Source organism: Athene noctua, chromosome 34 (genome assembly GCF_965140245.1).
Source record: "Athene noctua chromosome 34, bAthNoc1.hap1.1, whole genome shotgun sequence".
Taxonomy (NCBI): Eukaryota; Metazoa; Chordata; class Aves; order Strigiformes; family Strigidae; genus Athene; species Athene noctua.
Window position 1 is genome coordinate 436106 of NC_134070.1, and position 12469 is coordinate 448574.

The following is a 12469-nucleotide window of genomic DNA, read 5'->3' on the forward strand; positions in this document are numbered from 1 at the left end:
CCTTCCTCCAAGGACTTTTCCTGCCAATAGCTGAGACTCGGCCCTGTTGCCCAAATCTCCCCAATTTCACAAGAAAAATTACATGAAAAGAGGCTTTTCCAGCCTCTTAACCATCTTTTTCAGCTTCTCTTCCCGCCCAAAACTCAGATTATCTCAGCATCAAGACAGCCGTTATTTTTTTTCTCCAGCTGCTTTCTCCCTCCTCCCTCAGTTTCCCTCCAAAAAGGGGCTTCTTAGATTATTTTTTAAAATTTTTTTTATTTTTTTTTTAGAAAGATTAAACCCCTTTGCCGCAGCATCGCTTCCCTCAGGGTGGCTTTTACACGAGGAGCAGCACCTTCACCCCCCGTTCACCCAAACCCTCGTCCCAGACGAAGCTGCAGGAGGATTTTTGGGGTGTCACAATTGTTTTTCACCCCCTTTCGATTCTTTTATTCTCCTCAAAGCATCCCTTGGCGATGATTTTTTTTTTTTTTTTTTTTGGGTGCAACTGAGGATTTTGGTGCTTTGAACCAATTCTGAGGTTTCTCCAAATATGTCCAAGTCCCTCCCCACCCCCTCTGGCAGCTCCCTCATTATATAATTAGCATGCAAATGAGGGGACAGCCCCCCGCCCTGCTCTCTCATGGGCCAGCTCAGAGCTGGGGGGCTTCTTTTTGGCAGATCCACCTCAATACTGAGCCGCAGGTCCCGGAACCGATCCTGCCCCCCCTCAGCGCCCCACACCTTGCAGATTGATCCTCAGGGCTCGGTAAGAACCTGGGGGGGGCAGGAGGGAGCCAGTGTCACAGCACGGGGGGCCCTGGAGGTGCCCCCGACACCCCTGTCCCCCCCCAGAGCGCTCACCTGTCCGGGGCCAGGCGGGAGCCGTTCAGCCAGGTCCAGCCCTGCCCGGCGGGGGGGGCGGAGAGGCCGATCCAGAAGTAGGTGGTGGGTTTCTGGAGGGTTTGGTTGAGGAAATCCTACGGGGGGGGGAGGCGAGAGGGCAGGGGGTGTCACCCCAAAACAGGCTCCAGCCCGGCCCCGCACCGGCACGGCGGGGGTGGGGGCTCCCCCTGCACAGCCTCAGCCCTTCCCCGGGCGCCCCCAGTGCCCCCCCCGCGGCCTCAGCCCTTCCCCGGGTGCCCCCAGTGCCCCCCCCGCGGCCTCAGCCCTTCCCCGGGCGCCCTCAGTGCCCCCCCCGCGGCCTCAGCCCTTCCCCGGGCGCCCCCAGTGCCCCCCCCGCGGCCTCAGCCCTTCCCCGGGCGCCCCCAGTGCCCCCCCTGCGGCCTCAGCCCTGCCCCGGGCACCCCCAGTCCCCCCCCCTCCAACCTCAGCCCTTCCCCGGGCGCCCCCAGTCCCCCCCCTCCAACCTCAGCCCTTCCCCGGGTGCCCCCAGTGCCCCCCCCGCGGCCTCAGCCCTTCCCCGGGCGCCCCCAGTGCCCCCCCCACGGCCTCAACCCTTCACGGGGCACCCCCAGTCCCCCCCCTCCAACCTCAGCCCTTCCCCGGGCACCCCCAGTCCCCCCCCATGGCCTCAGCCCTTCTCCGGGCGCCCCCAGTGCCCCCCCCGCGGCCTCAGCCCTTCCCCGGGCGCCCCCAGTGCCCCCCCCGATGCCATCGGTCCCTTCACCAGCTCCTCGAAGCCCCCCGGCACCAGCAGCTCGGCGCCCCGAGTCGCGCAGTCCTCCCGGCTCTGGTTCCAGTTTTTCTGCCCGTCGCTCACCCAGAGGCATTTGGTCCCGTAGGGCGTCCAGCGGGGGGGGCAGAACCGGCACCCCCCGCCCTCTGAAAGACAAGTGCAGCCCCCCCCGAAGGCACCTCAGCCCCCACCCCCGAGGCAGGACAAGGGTCCGAGTCCCCTTCGCTCCCCGGGGACGCCCCGAGCTCCGTGAGCTTCTCCGCTTTGGGAGGGGGGGTCCTAATTATTTTCTTTTTTAATATTTTTTTTTTTAGGGGGGGGAACCCGCCGGTGCGGCGGCGCCTCGCGGCCGTTACCTCGCAGCCCGGGCGGGCAGAGGCGTTCCCTCAGCTCCCAGCAGATCCTCTCCGGGGTGTTGCCATCTCCCACGGCCCCGCTCTCGTGTCTGCAGCTCCCCGAGTCCTCCGGCTGCTGGTGCAGAGCTGCCAGGGGGGCACGGGGCAGTGGGGGGGGGGAAAGGGCTCCCCCCGGGCACGACGCCCCCCCAGATGTGCCCGTGCAGGGCCCCGCGGGCTGGGGGGCAGCGGCTGGGCCGGCCCCCGGCCCCCGGCGAGGCTCAGAGCCCCCCCCCGCCTGCCCGTCCCCTCAGCTCCCCCCGAGCCTTGCGCTGAGCAGCTCAGGGTGGGGCTGGGGGGGGGCAGGATCGGCCTCGGGGTCCCCAACCCCAGAGCAGAGCCCGGCTCCCGGGGTGCCCAGCCCCGAGGAGACCCCAAACCTCAGGCTCCCCAGCCCGGAGCAGACTCCCAGCCCAAGATCTTCTTTTGGGGGCACAAGGTCCCCCCCCTGCCCACGCTCCCCCCCCCGCCCCGCTGCTGCTTCGCACCGACGACAGGATGTGGCCCCCCCGGCACCGGCCCCCGCGCTCCGGCGGCCGCCAACAGCCCCTGCCCGCTGGGGAGTCGCCTCCCGCCCCTCCGCTCCCCCTGCGCGGCCCGGGGGGGGCCCGACGCCGGGGTGAGGGGCTCCGTGCCCCCCCCGACGGGCACAGCGGGGCCCTTCGAAGCCCCCGCGCCCCGGCTCTCGCCCCCGGCAGGACACGGGGCTCGGGGACGCGCCAGCCCCGGCCCTTCGCTGCCCCCCCCTCCGCACCCCTGGGCCACAAGCTCGGCACATCCACCCCCGGGGGGGGCAAATCCAGCCCCGAGCACCAGATCCGCTGCCTCTGCCCCACTCTGGGGGCAGGATTCTCCCCCCGACACCCCCCGCAGGGCTGAGTCTCCCTCCCGCCTCCTCGGCGCGCTCTGGGGGGGCCTCGGATGCCACCGGCACGGTCGCACCGGGCACGAGGTGCGTTTTGGCTACGGGGGGGTGTCAAATCCTGAGCCGGCCACGGCTGAGCAGTTGCCAGCGGTTCGCAGGTTCCTCCTGCCCCCGGCTCCCAAATTCTGCCCCAAACCCCCCTCCCCACGCCCCGCCCCGACGGGCGCCCGCCAGCGCAGATCACAAAGAGATTTGCCCCCGACACCAGCCCCTGGGAAAAAACCGGGGACCCCCCCCTGCTCTTTGGGGTGCCCTTTGGTTGCCCCCGCGCCGGCCAGCGCGGCCACTCACCCAAGTAGCCCACGGCCACTCCGAGGAGGAGGGTCCCGGTCCAGCCGGCCCAGAGCGCGGGTCGGTGCCACTGGGGACAGCCCGCTGCTGCTGCTGGGGGGGAAGAGTCGTTCGGAGAAAAAACACCCCCAGGAGGATCCACAGCACCGATTCGGGCGCTTTTCTCCCCAAAAAGCCCTTCGGGGTGCTGCTGCTGCTGCTGCTGGGGGTTGTTTCGCCGCGGCCGCCCTCCTCCCCATCCCGCCGGCGCCGCGGAAAAGTCGCTCGGGTGGGTTTGACCCGGGATCGGGAATTTCCCGGGTGTCGTCAGAAAACCGAGGGGTTCCATCGAGGTTACGGGGGGGCCGGGAGGGGAGATGTGCCCGGGGCCAAGCTGCTGAGCCCGGATCAACAAAACTCCCCCCCGAATCCACCCTAAACGTCCCCAGAAAGCGCGTTTGCCCGCTCGGAGCTCAAAAAGGGGGATGTTTGGTGGAAACCCTAAATTCTTGCGAAATGAGGGGGACAGAGCAGGAATTCAACCTTTCCCTGTTTTGTTTTGTTTTGTTTTGTTTCTTTAAAATTTTTTTTCATAAGCTAAAACCCAACCCCAGAACCAGCAGGTAAAGGACACAAAGCAACGCACCCACGTGAATCCCCCCCCCGCTACAAGCACGGCGAGGACACACCAGGGTCTGGACTGGGCTTTTTGAAGACACCAGCTGCCCTCAAGCATCCCAAAACCAGCTGAATTCGGGCAGATTTGGAGCTTTTGCTGGCTGCCTGCGAGGCGATCTCTCCTTCCGCCACACCAGCACAAGGACGGGCCCTTAAGAACCAGCCCCAGCGAACGCGCTCGGTGCGGTGGCCGAGTCCAGAGCCCGCCCGGCTGCCCCCAGCCCGAGCAGAGGCGACCGCCCGTGCGAACACGGAGCCGCCTCGCAACGAGCACCGGCGACAAAAGTGTTAAAATGGCGACATTTCCACAGCTCGCCCCTGACTGCGCTCCGGCCAGTCAGCGCGCAAGAGAGGAGTGGCCGAGGGATGAGTCAATGAGAGCGAAGAATTTTGCCAGCTGAGGGGTGAACACTGAAACCCTCGGGGTTGGTGTTTTTAGTACAAATACTTGCTTGGGGCGGTGCAGGGATTGCGCTATGGCCGCAACGGGCCGAGGGGAAGGGAACGGCTCCTGCTCCAGCTATGGGGAGGTGGAGGGAGCCCTGTGACCTCCGGATAGAGGGGGAACTCCCACAGCCCGCGGATGCGGGGAAAAGGACCCAGAGGAGACTCGGGGGTGAGTGCGGGGGCAGCCCGGTGTCCACGGGGAGGGGGCAGCGTCCCTGGGGCAGGGTCAGCCCCGAGGCCGGGGGCTGGCGAGCGGGAGGCTTTTGTCAGCTGCCTGGGAAGAGGCCAAAGGGCCGGAGGGAGCGGGGACAGGCGGGGGCTGCTCGCCCCGCGCGGGCCGGGACAAACGGCGTCAGCCCGGGCTGCCGGAACCGGGGGATTCTGCCGCCTCTCGGGGCTAAAACCGGCCCCTTTTGCCCCAAAAGGGCGGGGGGGCGGTGACCGACTCCTGTCGCTCTCCACGGGGTTTAGGTCACAAACCTCTTGCGCGTGGGCGGGGCAGAGCGCCGCACCGATTGGCTGTTCCCTTGGCCAGTCTTCGTTCTTGCGCGCTGATTGGCCGGAGGGCGGTAGGGGCGGGCTGTCGGATCAGGTGACGTTTTACTTTTTCCCACTTGTCCCGCTCCGCTGAGGCGCCGCCGCTATCTTTGTTGTCGGCTCCGTGCGGGACCCGCGGGGGTTGTGCCGGGGCTGGGCCGCTCGCTGCGGGCCGGGGGGGCTGTGCTGGGGGCAGAAGGGGTCCCGCGGAGGAGTTTTCCCCTCCTTGAGCAGCGCGGGAGGTGCCGAGGGGCCCCAGCCCACCCCCCGCGGAATCACCGCCCGTCGTGTCGGCGCTGCAGCCCGGGGCGGCTGAGCCTGGGCTCGGCGTGGGGGGGCTGCCCCGCTCCCGCTGCCCCGGGGCTCCTGGGAGGGCTCCTGCGGGGGTTTGCCCTCGCCTGGGCTCTCCGAGAGAGGCGTTTATATTAGAGACCCCCCCAGCTTCGCGGTCTGGTCCCCTGCGTGTGGCGTTGGGCTTGTTTCCAGTGGGAGTTATCTCTGTGGTTTTCATAAACATTCCCCAGAATTGCCATTACAGCTCTGCCCTGGTAGCTCCGGCTGGGCGGGCGCTGCTTTGTGCCAGCCCCGAGGAGCCGCTGCAGGGGGAAGAGCCCTGATCCCTCGGGCAAGGTGAGCCTGTCCTGCAGCTGTGCCACGCAGCCGGCGGCGCTGAGGCGTTGGTAGCTGCGTGTGAGGGATGGGGAGCTGGTGTCCCCGCAGCTGTCGGGAGAACCGGCCCCTCGAAGGTTTCCTGGGGCCCCTTTCCTCTCACCGCCCCCAGGATAACTGATGTCCGGGACGTTGTTGTCTCCGGCGGCTCCGGGTGCTGTCCCTGCGCCAGGTTCGGGTGCTGGGGGTGGTGTCCAGGCGCTGCGGTGAGCGGAGCGGGGCTCAGCGGATGTTGGGGGGAGCCTGTGCCCCCCATTGCCCCCCTGGGCCCCCGTGGTGGTGGTGGGGCTGGGCAGGGGGATGCCCCCGGCCAGCGAGTGCCCTGGGGCTGTGGGCAGGGGCTGCAGGGGTGGGGAGGGTGCTGGCTGGGCTGGGGTCGAGGCCCGACCCTGAGCTCTCGAGGCTGCGTTTGTCCCCACAGGTGCCGCTGCTGCCCCGGGGCGGGCAGGGAGAGCCCAGGACTAGGCGTTATCCCCCCCCTGAGCCCGGGTGTCACCGCGGGGCCACGGCTGGTATTTCAAATCAAGTGTGACAGCGTTAGGAAACAGAAATTAACCTCCCTGTCTGTCGTGTTACCGTCACGATCTCTGCTGCCTCCCTTTGCAACATCGATATCTGCTGTGGTAAAACTGCCTGGGAAGCGCCTTTCCCACCAGGATTGGTGCCTTTGGCGTAAGATCCTGCTCTTCGGAAGCAAAGAGATTCCGCTTCTCGGTGTGCCATGGCCGGAAGGGAAAGGAGCAGCTTCTCTTCTGTCGATGTGGAGGTGGAGACTGCCCTGGCTCTGTGTGACGGAGGGGTAACCCCCACAGAGCTGCCTGGGGACCCCCAGGAAAGGACCCAGAGGAGACTCGGGGGTGAGTGCGGGGCCAGCCCGGTGTCCATGGGGAGGGGGCAGCGTCCCTGGGGCAGGGTCAGCCCCGAGGGTCCCTCGTGGCGGGGGTGTGAGGGTCCTGCCTGCGCCGGGCCAGCGCCGGCCTCACTGCCAGCGGCTTCTCCCTCCTCCAGGCAAGTGGCGCCCCCTCCACGGTGTGCGGGTCCCGGTGCTGCTGCTCGTGTTCCTCGTGGCTGTGACCGTGGCTTCGGCCGTGGCGGCTGCTGTGCTCTGGGGTAAGGAGGAGCTGCTGCCCGTGCCCCTGGGCGCAGAGCTGTGTGTGGCCGGAGCGCAGCCCCCGCGGGGCCGGGCTGGATGCGGCCCCTTCCCCTGGGGGCTGGGGCAGGCGTTGGGGTGCGAGGCCAAGGCTGGTGGGGGAGCGCGGGGCTGCCCCTTCCCTGCCCCCGGAGCCGTGGGCCCTGGTCCCCGCCGAGGGGAACCCTCTGACCTTCTGCCCTTCCCTCCCGGCAGCGAGACCTGGAGCGTGTCCGGCTCCGGTGCTGGCCTGTCCCCACGAGTGGGTCGGGCACCGCGGGGTCTGCTACTTCTTCTCGGACGAGGAGGGGAGCTGGGAGCGGAGCCAGGAGCGGTGCTCGTCCCTCGGGGCCTCGCTGGCTGTGCCCAAGGAGCCGGGGGAGCTGGTGAGTGAGGGGCTGGGGGGCGCAGGGGGGTTCCGGGCTGGCGCTGGCGGGCGAGAGGCGCTTGTAGGGCCAGAGCTGGGGCTGTGCCGGGCCCTCGGCGGGAGGGACCCGGGGGGCGGCGTGGAGCCCAGGGCGCGTCTCCCCGTGCCGGGCTGGAGCCCGAGGAGCGGAGCAGAGCTGCGGCAGAGCAGGCCCGAGGCTTCTGCCCCGGCTCCTCACCGGCGCCTTCTCTCTTGCCCTTCTCTCAGGACTTTCTCTGGCGCCTCAAGGGCAACATCGATTACTGGGTTGGGCTGCGCAGACGGGGCCGGCAGCTGGAGGGGGTGGACGGCAGCAGCTTCACCGAGACGTGAGTCCTGTCGGGGCCGAGGCTGCGCGGGGACCGTCCCGCGGTGGATGGGCAGGGCCTGGGGCCGCGGCTGCTGGGCCTGTCCCTCGCGGGCAGCGCTTGTGCCCTCCGGCTGCCGGAGGGGCCGGGGGAAACCAGTCACCTGAGGGGGCCGGGCGCCTCTTTCCGTCTTGCTGCAGGTTCCCGGTGCTGGGCAACGACCCGTGTGTGTATCTGAACGATAAAGCTGTTGTGAGTGCGAGCTGCTCCCAGGCACGGCCATATCTCTGCAGCAAGCCCGCAGCTCCGCAGTGACCAGTGGTGGCCAAAGGCCCTTCTCCACCCCAAGTGCTCTTAACGCTTCGTGTCCTTCCCTCAGCTGCTGCTCCGGGCTGTTCTGGTGTTAGTAGGGTCACGCTGCTGCTCTGTGACACGGACCTGCAGGACGGGGTGAGTCCTGGCAGGTGCTGTGTCCCTGCCTGTGCTGGGTTGTCCGTGGAATTGATTCCTCTTCCTCTGGGACCATCCCGGCTGCTCTCACATCTCCTGCAGTTCACATGAATTTATTTTTGTGCTGGGACGATGGAGCTCGGGGGCTGCTGCCTCCTGCGGTGGGTGCAGAGACCTCAGCGGAGGGCTCTGGATTGCCCTTGTGGGGCACGTGTAAATTTGAGACCAAGAGTATTTTTCTAATTCCTCATTTTTATATTAAACACGGCCAACTCCCCTGGGTGTCCCTTCTGTTGAGGCAGCGCCTGCTCCCAGCAGCCCTGTCCCTGCCCCTCCTCGCTCCCGCGGGCGCTTTTCCCTCCCGGTGTTTGCAGCGTCGGAGCTCTCGGGTGTGAGGCCGCAGCTGCCCCCCCGGGTTTTCCCCCTCGAGCCGTGGCAGAAAGAAAGGTGGCCCTGGCCATGGCCCAAACCCTCCTGGGACTCTGTGAAAAGTCGTTTGGAGCTTTTCCTTCTGCCAAAGCCCGAGGGAGGTGCCAGCGGCTGGGCCCTGGCCCTGTTCCCACACTGTCCCCCCCGGCTTGGGAGCCCGGGGGGGCGTAAAGGCTCTGTGATGCCCTCGGGGTGAAGGAAGGTGAAGCGACCCCGAGGGACCCGGGGAGCTGTTTTCGTTGCGGTGGCCACAGCTGGAACCTGGGGAAGGCTCGTCCGTGCTGCGGCCTCTCGGCGCTGGAGCTGTGCGGGAGCAGCAGGCAAAGGGGGGCAGAGGGGCAGGATGGGGCTCCCTGCCCGGGGCCCGGCGCTGGCTCGGGGGGGCGCCCCCAGCGCGGTTTTCCGTGGCTTTTCCCTCGGTTTCCCGTCTGATTCGTGCCCCGGGCAGCAGCCGGGGGGTTCCGGGCAGCGGCTCCCGAGAGCAGCGTTTGCTGAGGGGCCGGGGGGCGTCAGCCCTTCCGCGCCGTCGGTGGGTGCTGGCGATCTGCCCCCGCGCTCTGCCTCTGCCCCGGCTCCTGCCGGCTGTCGCTGCCGCGGGGGCTCTGGCGGCTCTGCCGGCCCCGGGCTCACACTCCCCGCCCCGCACCGCCCGCGCAGGACTCGTGGCCTCCTACAAGCCGCAGCGATCGCCACATCCCGTGCGGCCGGGCCAGCCCGGGGCGGCTCTTGGCCTTGGGAACAGTCGAACCCTTTCCCGGGGAATGGCTCCGGGCTCGTGATGTCACTCACGTCTCCCAGGGGTGTGGCTGTGCCAGAGCTTCGCTCCGATTGGTGCTTCTTCCGTCAATATTCGATCTTGCGCGGTGATTGGCCTCAGCGCAGTGGGGGGGGCTGTTTATCTACAGACGCAGTCCGCCTGAGGTCTCCGCTCTGGGCCGACGCCCTTTTGGGTTCGGTTCGCGGTGCGGACCCGCGGGGTTCGTGCTGGGGCCGGGCCGCGGCTCCCGGAGGCGGCGTTTGTTCCCGCGAGTTCCCGCTGCTGCCGCGGGGGGAGCCGGGCCTGGAACAGCCTTTGTCAGCCAGATCGATCCCTTCGGGCGAGGGGCTGCTGGCGGCGAGGGAGGAGATTCCGCTTCTCAGCGTGCGCTCGGCCGAGACGAAGGGACCGGCTCCTGCTCCCAGGATGGGGCTGTGGCGGCAGCCCTGGATCCCCGGGACGGAGGGGTACCCCCCGGCCAGAGGAGCCAGAGGATCCCCAGAAAAGGACCCAGAGGAGACTCGGGGGTGAGTGCGGGGCCAGCCCGGTGTCCACGGGGAGGGGGCAGCGTCCCTGGGGCAGGGTCAGCCCCGAGGCCGGGGGCTGGCGAGCGGGAGGCTTTTGTCAGCTGCCTGGGAAGAGGCCAAAGGGCCGGAGGGAGCGGGGACAGGCGGGGGCTGCTCGCCCCGCGCGGGCCGGGACAAACGGCGTCAGCCCGGGCTGCCGGAACCGGGGGATTCTGCCGCCTCTCGGGGCTAAAACCGGCCCCTTTTGCCCCAAAAGGGCGGGGGGGCGGTGACCGACTCCTGTCGCTCTCCACGGGGTTTAGGTCACAAACCTCTTGCGCGTGGGCGGGGCAGAGCGCCGCACCGATTGGCTGTTCCCTTGGCCAGTCTTCGTTCTTGCGCGCTGATTGGCCGGAGGGCGGTAGGGGCGGGCTGTCACTAAGGAGCCGTTTTAAGTTTTTTCCACGTGTCCCGCTCCGCTGAGGCGCCGCCGTCATCTTTCCGTCGGGTACGTGCGGGACCCGCGGGGGTTGTGCCGGGGCTGGGCCGCTCGCTGCGGGCCGGGGGGGCTGTGCTGGGGGCAGCCGGGCGGGCTCTGGCTGCCCCTTTGCACCCCGGGCCCCCATTGCCCCCCTGGGCCCCCGTGGTGGTGGTGGGGCTGGGCAGGGGGATGCCCCCGGCCAGCGAGTGCCCTGGGGCTGTGGGCAGGGGCTGCAGGGGTGGGGAGGGCGCTGGCTGGGCTGGGGCCGAGGCCCGACCCTGAGCTCTCGAGGCTGCGTTTGTCCCCACAGGTGCCGCTGCTGCCCCGCGGCGGGCAGGGAGAGCCCAGGACTGGGCGTTATCCCCCCCCTGAGCCCGGGTGTCACCGCGGGGCCACGGCTGGTATTTTAAATCAAGTGTGACAGCGTTAGGAAACAGAAATTAACCTCCCTGTCTGTCCTGCTCTCTGCTGCCTCCATTTACAGTATCAGTATCTGCTGTGGGAAAACTGCCTGGGAAGCGCCTTTCCCAGCAGGATTGGTGCCTTTGGCGTAAGATCCTGCTCTTCGGAAGCAAAGAGATTCCGCTTCTCGGTGCGCCATGGGCCAAGGGGAAGGGAGCTGCTTCTGCTGCACTAATGAGGAGCTGGAGAAGACCCTGGGTCCGTGTGACGGAGGGGTAACCCCCACAGAGCTGCCTGGGGACCCCCAGGAAAGGACCCAGAGGAGACTCGGGGGTGAGTGCGGGGCCAGCCCGGTGTCCATGGGGAGGGGGCAGCGTCCCTGGGGCAGGGTCAGCCCCGAGGGTCCCTCGTGGCGGGGGTGTGAGGGTCCTGCCTGCGCCGGGCCAGCGCCGGCCTCACTGCCAGCGGCTTCTCCCTCCTCCAGGCAAGTGGCGCCCCCTCCACGGTGTGCGGGTCCCGGTGCTGCTGCTCGTGTTCCTCGTGGCTGTGACCGTGGCTTCGGCCGTGGCGGCTGCTGTGCTCTGGGGTAAGGAGGAGCTGCTGCCCGTGCCCCTGGGCGCAGAGCTGTGTGTGGCCGGAGCGCAGCCCCCGCGGGGCCGGGCTGGATGCGGCCCCTTCCCCTGGGGGCTGGGGCAGGCGTTGGGGTGCGAGGCCAAGGCTGGTGGGGGAGCGCGGGGCTGCCCCTTCCCTGCCCCCGGAGCCGTGGGCCCTGGTCCCCGCCGAGGGGAACCCTCTGACCTTCTGCCCTTCCCTCCCGGCAGCGAGACCTGGAGCGTGTCCGGCTCCGGTGCTGGCCTGTCCCCACGAGTGGGTCGGGCACCGCGGGGTCTGCTACTTCTTCTCGGACGAGGAGGGGAGCTGGGAGCGGAGCCAGGAGCGGTGCTCGTCCCTCGGGGCCTCGCTGGCTGTGCCCAAGGAGCCGGGGGAGCTGGTGAGTGAGGGGCTGGGGGGCGCAGGGGGGTTCCGGGCTGGCGCTGGCGGGCGAGAGGCGCTTGTAGGGCCAGAGCTGGGGCTGTGCCGGGCCCTCGGCGGGAGGGACCCGGGGGGCGGCGTGGAGCCCAGGGCGCGTCTCCCCGTGCCGGGCTGGAGCCCGAGGAGCGGAGCAGAGCTGCGGCAGAGCAGGCCCGAGGCTTCTGCCCCGGCTCCTCACCGGCGCCTTCTCTCTTGCCCTTCTCTCAGGACTTTCTCTGGCGCCTCAAGGGCAACATCGATTACTGGGTTGGGCTGCGCAGACGGGGCCGGCAGCTGGAGGGGGTGGACGGCAGCAGCTTCACCGAGACGTGAGTCCTGTCGGGGCCGAGGCTGCGCGGGGACCGTCCCGCGGTGGATGGGCAGGGCCTGGGGCCGCGGCTGCTGGGCCTGTCCCTCGCGGGCAGCGCTTGTGCCCTCCGGCTGCCGGAGGGGCCGGGGGAAACCAGTCACCTGAGGGGGCCGGGCGCCTCTTTCCGTCTTGCTGCAGGTTCCCGGTGCTGGGCAACGACCCGTGTGTGTATCTGAACGATAAAGCTGTTGTGAGTGCGAGCTGCTCCCAGGCACGGCCATATCTCTGCAGCAAGCCCGCAGCTCCGCAGTGACCAGTGGTGGCCAAAGGCCCTTCTCCACCCCAAGTGCTCTTAACGCTTCGTGTCCTTCCCTCAGCTGCTGCTCCGGGCTGTTCTGGTGTTAGTAGGGTCACGCTGCTGCTCTGTGACACGGACCTGCAGGACGGGGTGAGTCCTGGCAGGTGCTGTGTCCCTGCCTGTGCTGGGTTGTCCGTGGAATTGATTCCTCTTCCTCTGGGACCATCCCGGCTGCTCTCACATCTCCTGCAGTTCACATGAATTTATTTTTGTGCTGGGACGATGGAGCTCGGGGGCTGCTGCCTCCTGCGGTGGGTGCAGAGACCTCAGCGGAGGGCTCTGGATTGCCCTTGTGGGGCACGTGTAAATTTGAGACCAAGAGTATTTTTCTAATTCCTCATTTTTATATTAAACACGGCCAACTCCCCTGGGTGTCCCTT

General features: G+C 68.2%; 5 protein-coding genes across 8 annotated transcripts in view; 3 read left to right on the forward strand and 2 right to left on the reverse strand.

Annotated features, from left to right (window-relative positions):
- Positions 1 to 12469, reverse strand: part of LOC141972579 (uncharacterized) — a 710276-nt gene that overhangs the window by 372192 nt on the left and 325615 nt on the right. The window lies entirely within an intron of this gene.
- Positions 1 to 12469, forward strand: part of LOC141972595 (uncharacterized) — a 366186-nt gene that overhangs the window by 34076 nt on the left and 319641 nt on the right. The window lies entirely within an intron of this gene.
- On the reverse strand, positions 72 to 3677 carry LOC141972628 (killer cell lectin-like receptor subfamily B member 1B allele B). Of its 3 annotated transcripts, none has more exons than XM_074930561.1 (5): positions 3233 to 3677; positions 1978 to 2103; positions 1637 to 1767; positions 847 to 962; positions 72 to 759 (listed from the first exon to the last, which is right to left on the reverse strand). In XM_074930561.1, exons 1-5 carry the CDS (start codon positions 3558 to 3560, stop codon positions 636 to 638), a joined length of 825 nt encoding a protein of 274 aa, XP_074786662.1. In that variant the 5' UTR covers positions 3561 to 3677; the 3' UTR covers positions 72 to 635. The 3 variants fall into 3 exon arrangements, with proteins under 3 accessions (XP_074786662.1, XP_074786663.1, XP_074786661.1); XM_074930560.1 differs by having other exon boundaries at positions 87 to 759; positions 1613 to 1767; positions 3233 to 3662; XM_074930562.1 differs by lacking the exon at positions 1978 to 2103 and having other exon boundaries at positions 73 to 759; positions 1613 to 1767; positions 3233 to 3670.
- Positions 4291 to 8112, forward strand: LOC141972643 (C-type lectin domain family 2 member D-like). Its single transcript, XM_074930581.1, has 7 exons — positions 4291 to 4505; positions 5964 to 6399; positions 6551 to 6652; positions 6888 to 7057; positions 7306 to 7406; positions 7586 to 7637; positions 7765 to 8112. The coding sequence occupies exons 2-7, from the start codon at positions 6264 to 6266 to the stop codon at positions 7837 to 7839; spliced, it is 636 nt and encodes a 211-aa protein (XP_074786682.1). The 5' UTR covers positions 4291 to 4505; positions 5964 to 6263; the 3' UTR covers positions 7840 to 8112.
- Positions 9186 to 12456, forward strand: LOC141972642 (C-type lectin domain family 2 member D-like). Of its 2 annotated transcripts, none has more exons than XM_074930578.1 (7): positions 9186 to 9548; positions 10493 to 10743; positions 10895 to 10996; positions 11232 to 11401; positions 11650 to 11750; positions 11930 to 11981; positions 12109 to 12456. In XM_074930578.1, the coding sequence occupies exons 2-7, from the start codon at positions 10608 to 10610 to the stop codon at positions 12181 to 12183; spliced, it is 636 nt and encodes a 211-aa protein (XP_074786679.1). In that variant the 5' UTR covers positions 9186 to 9548; positions 10493 to 10607; the 3' UTR covers positions 12184 to 12456. The 2 variants fall into 2 exon arrangements, with proteins under 2 accessions (XP_074786679.1, XP_074786680.1); XM_074930579.1 differs by lacking the exon at positions 9186 to 9548 and adding an exon at positions 9919 to 10035.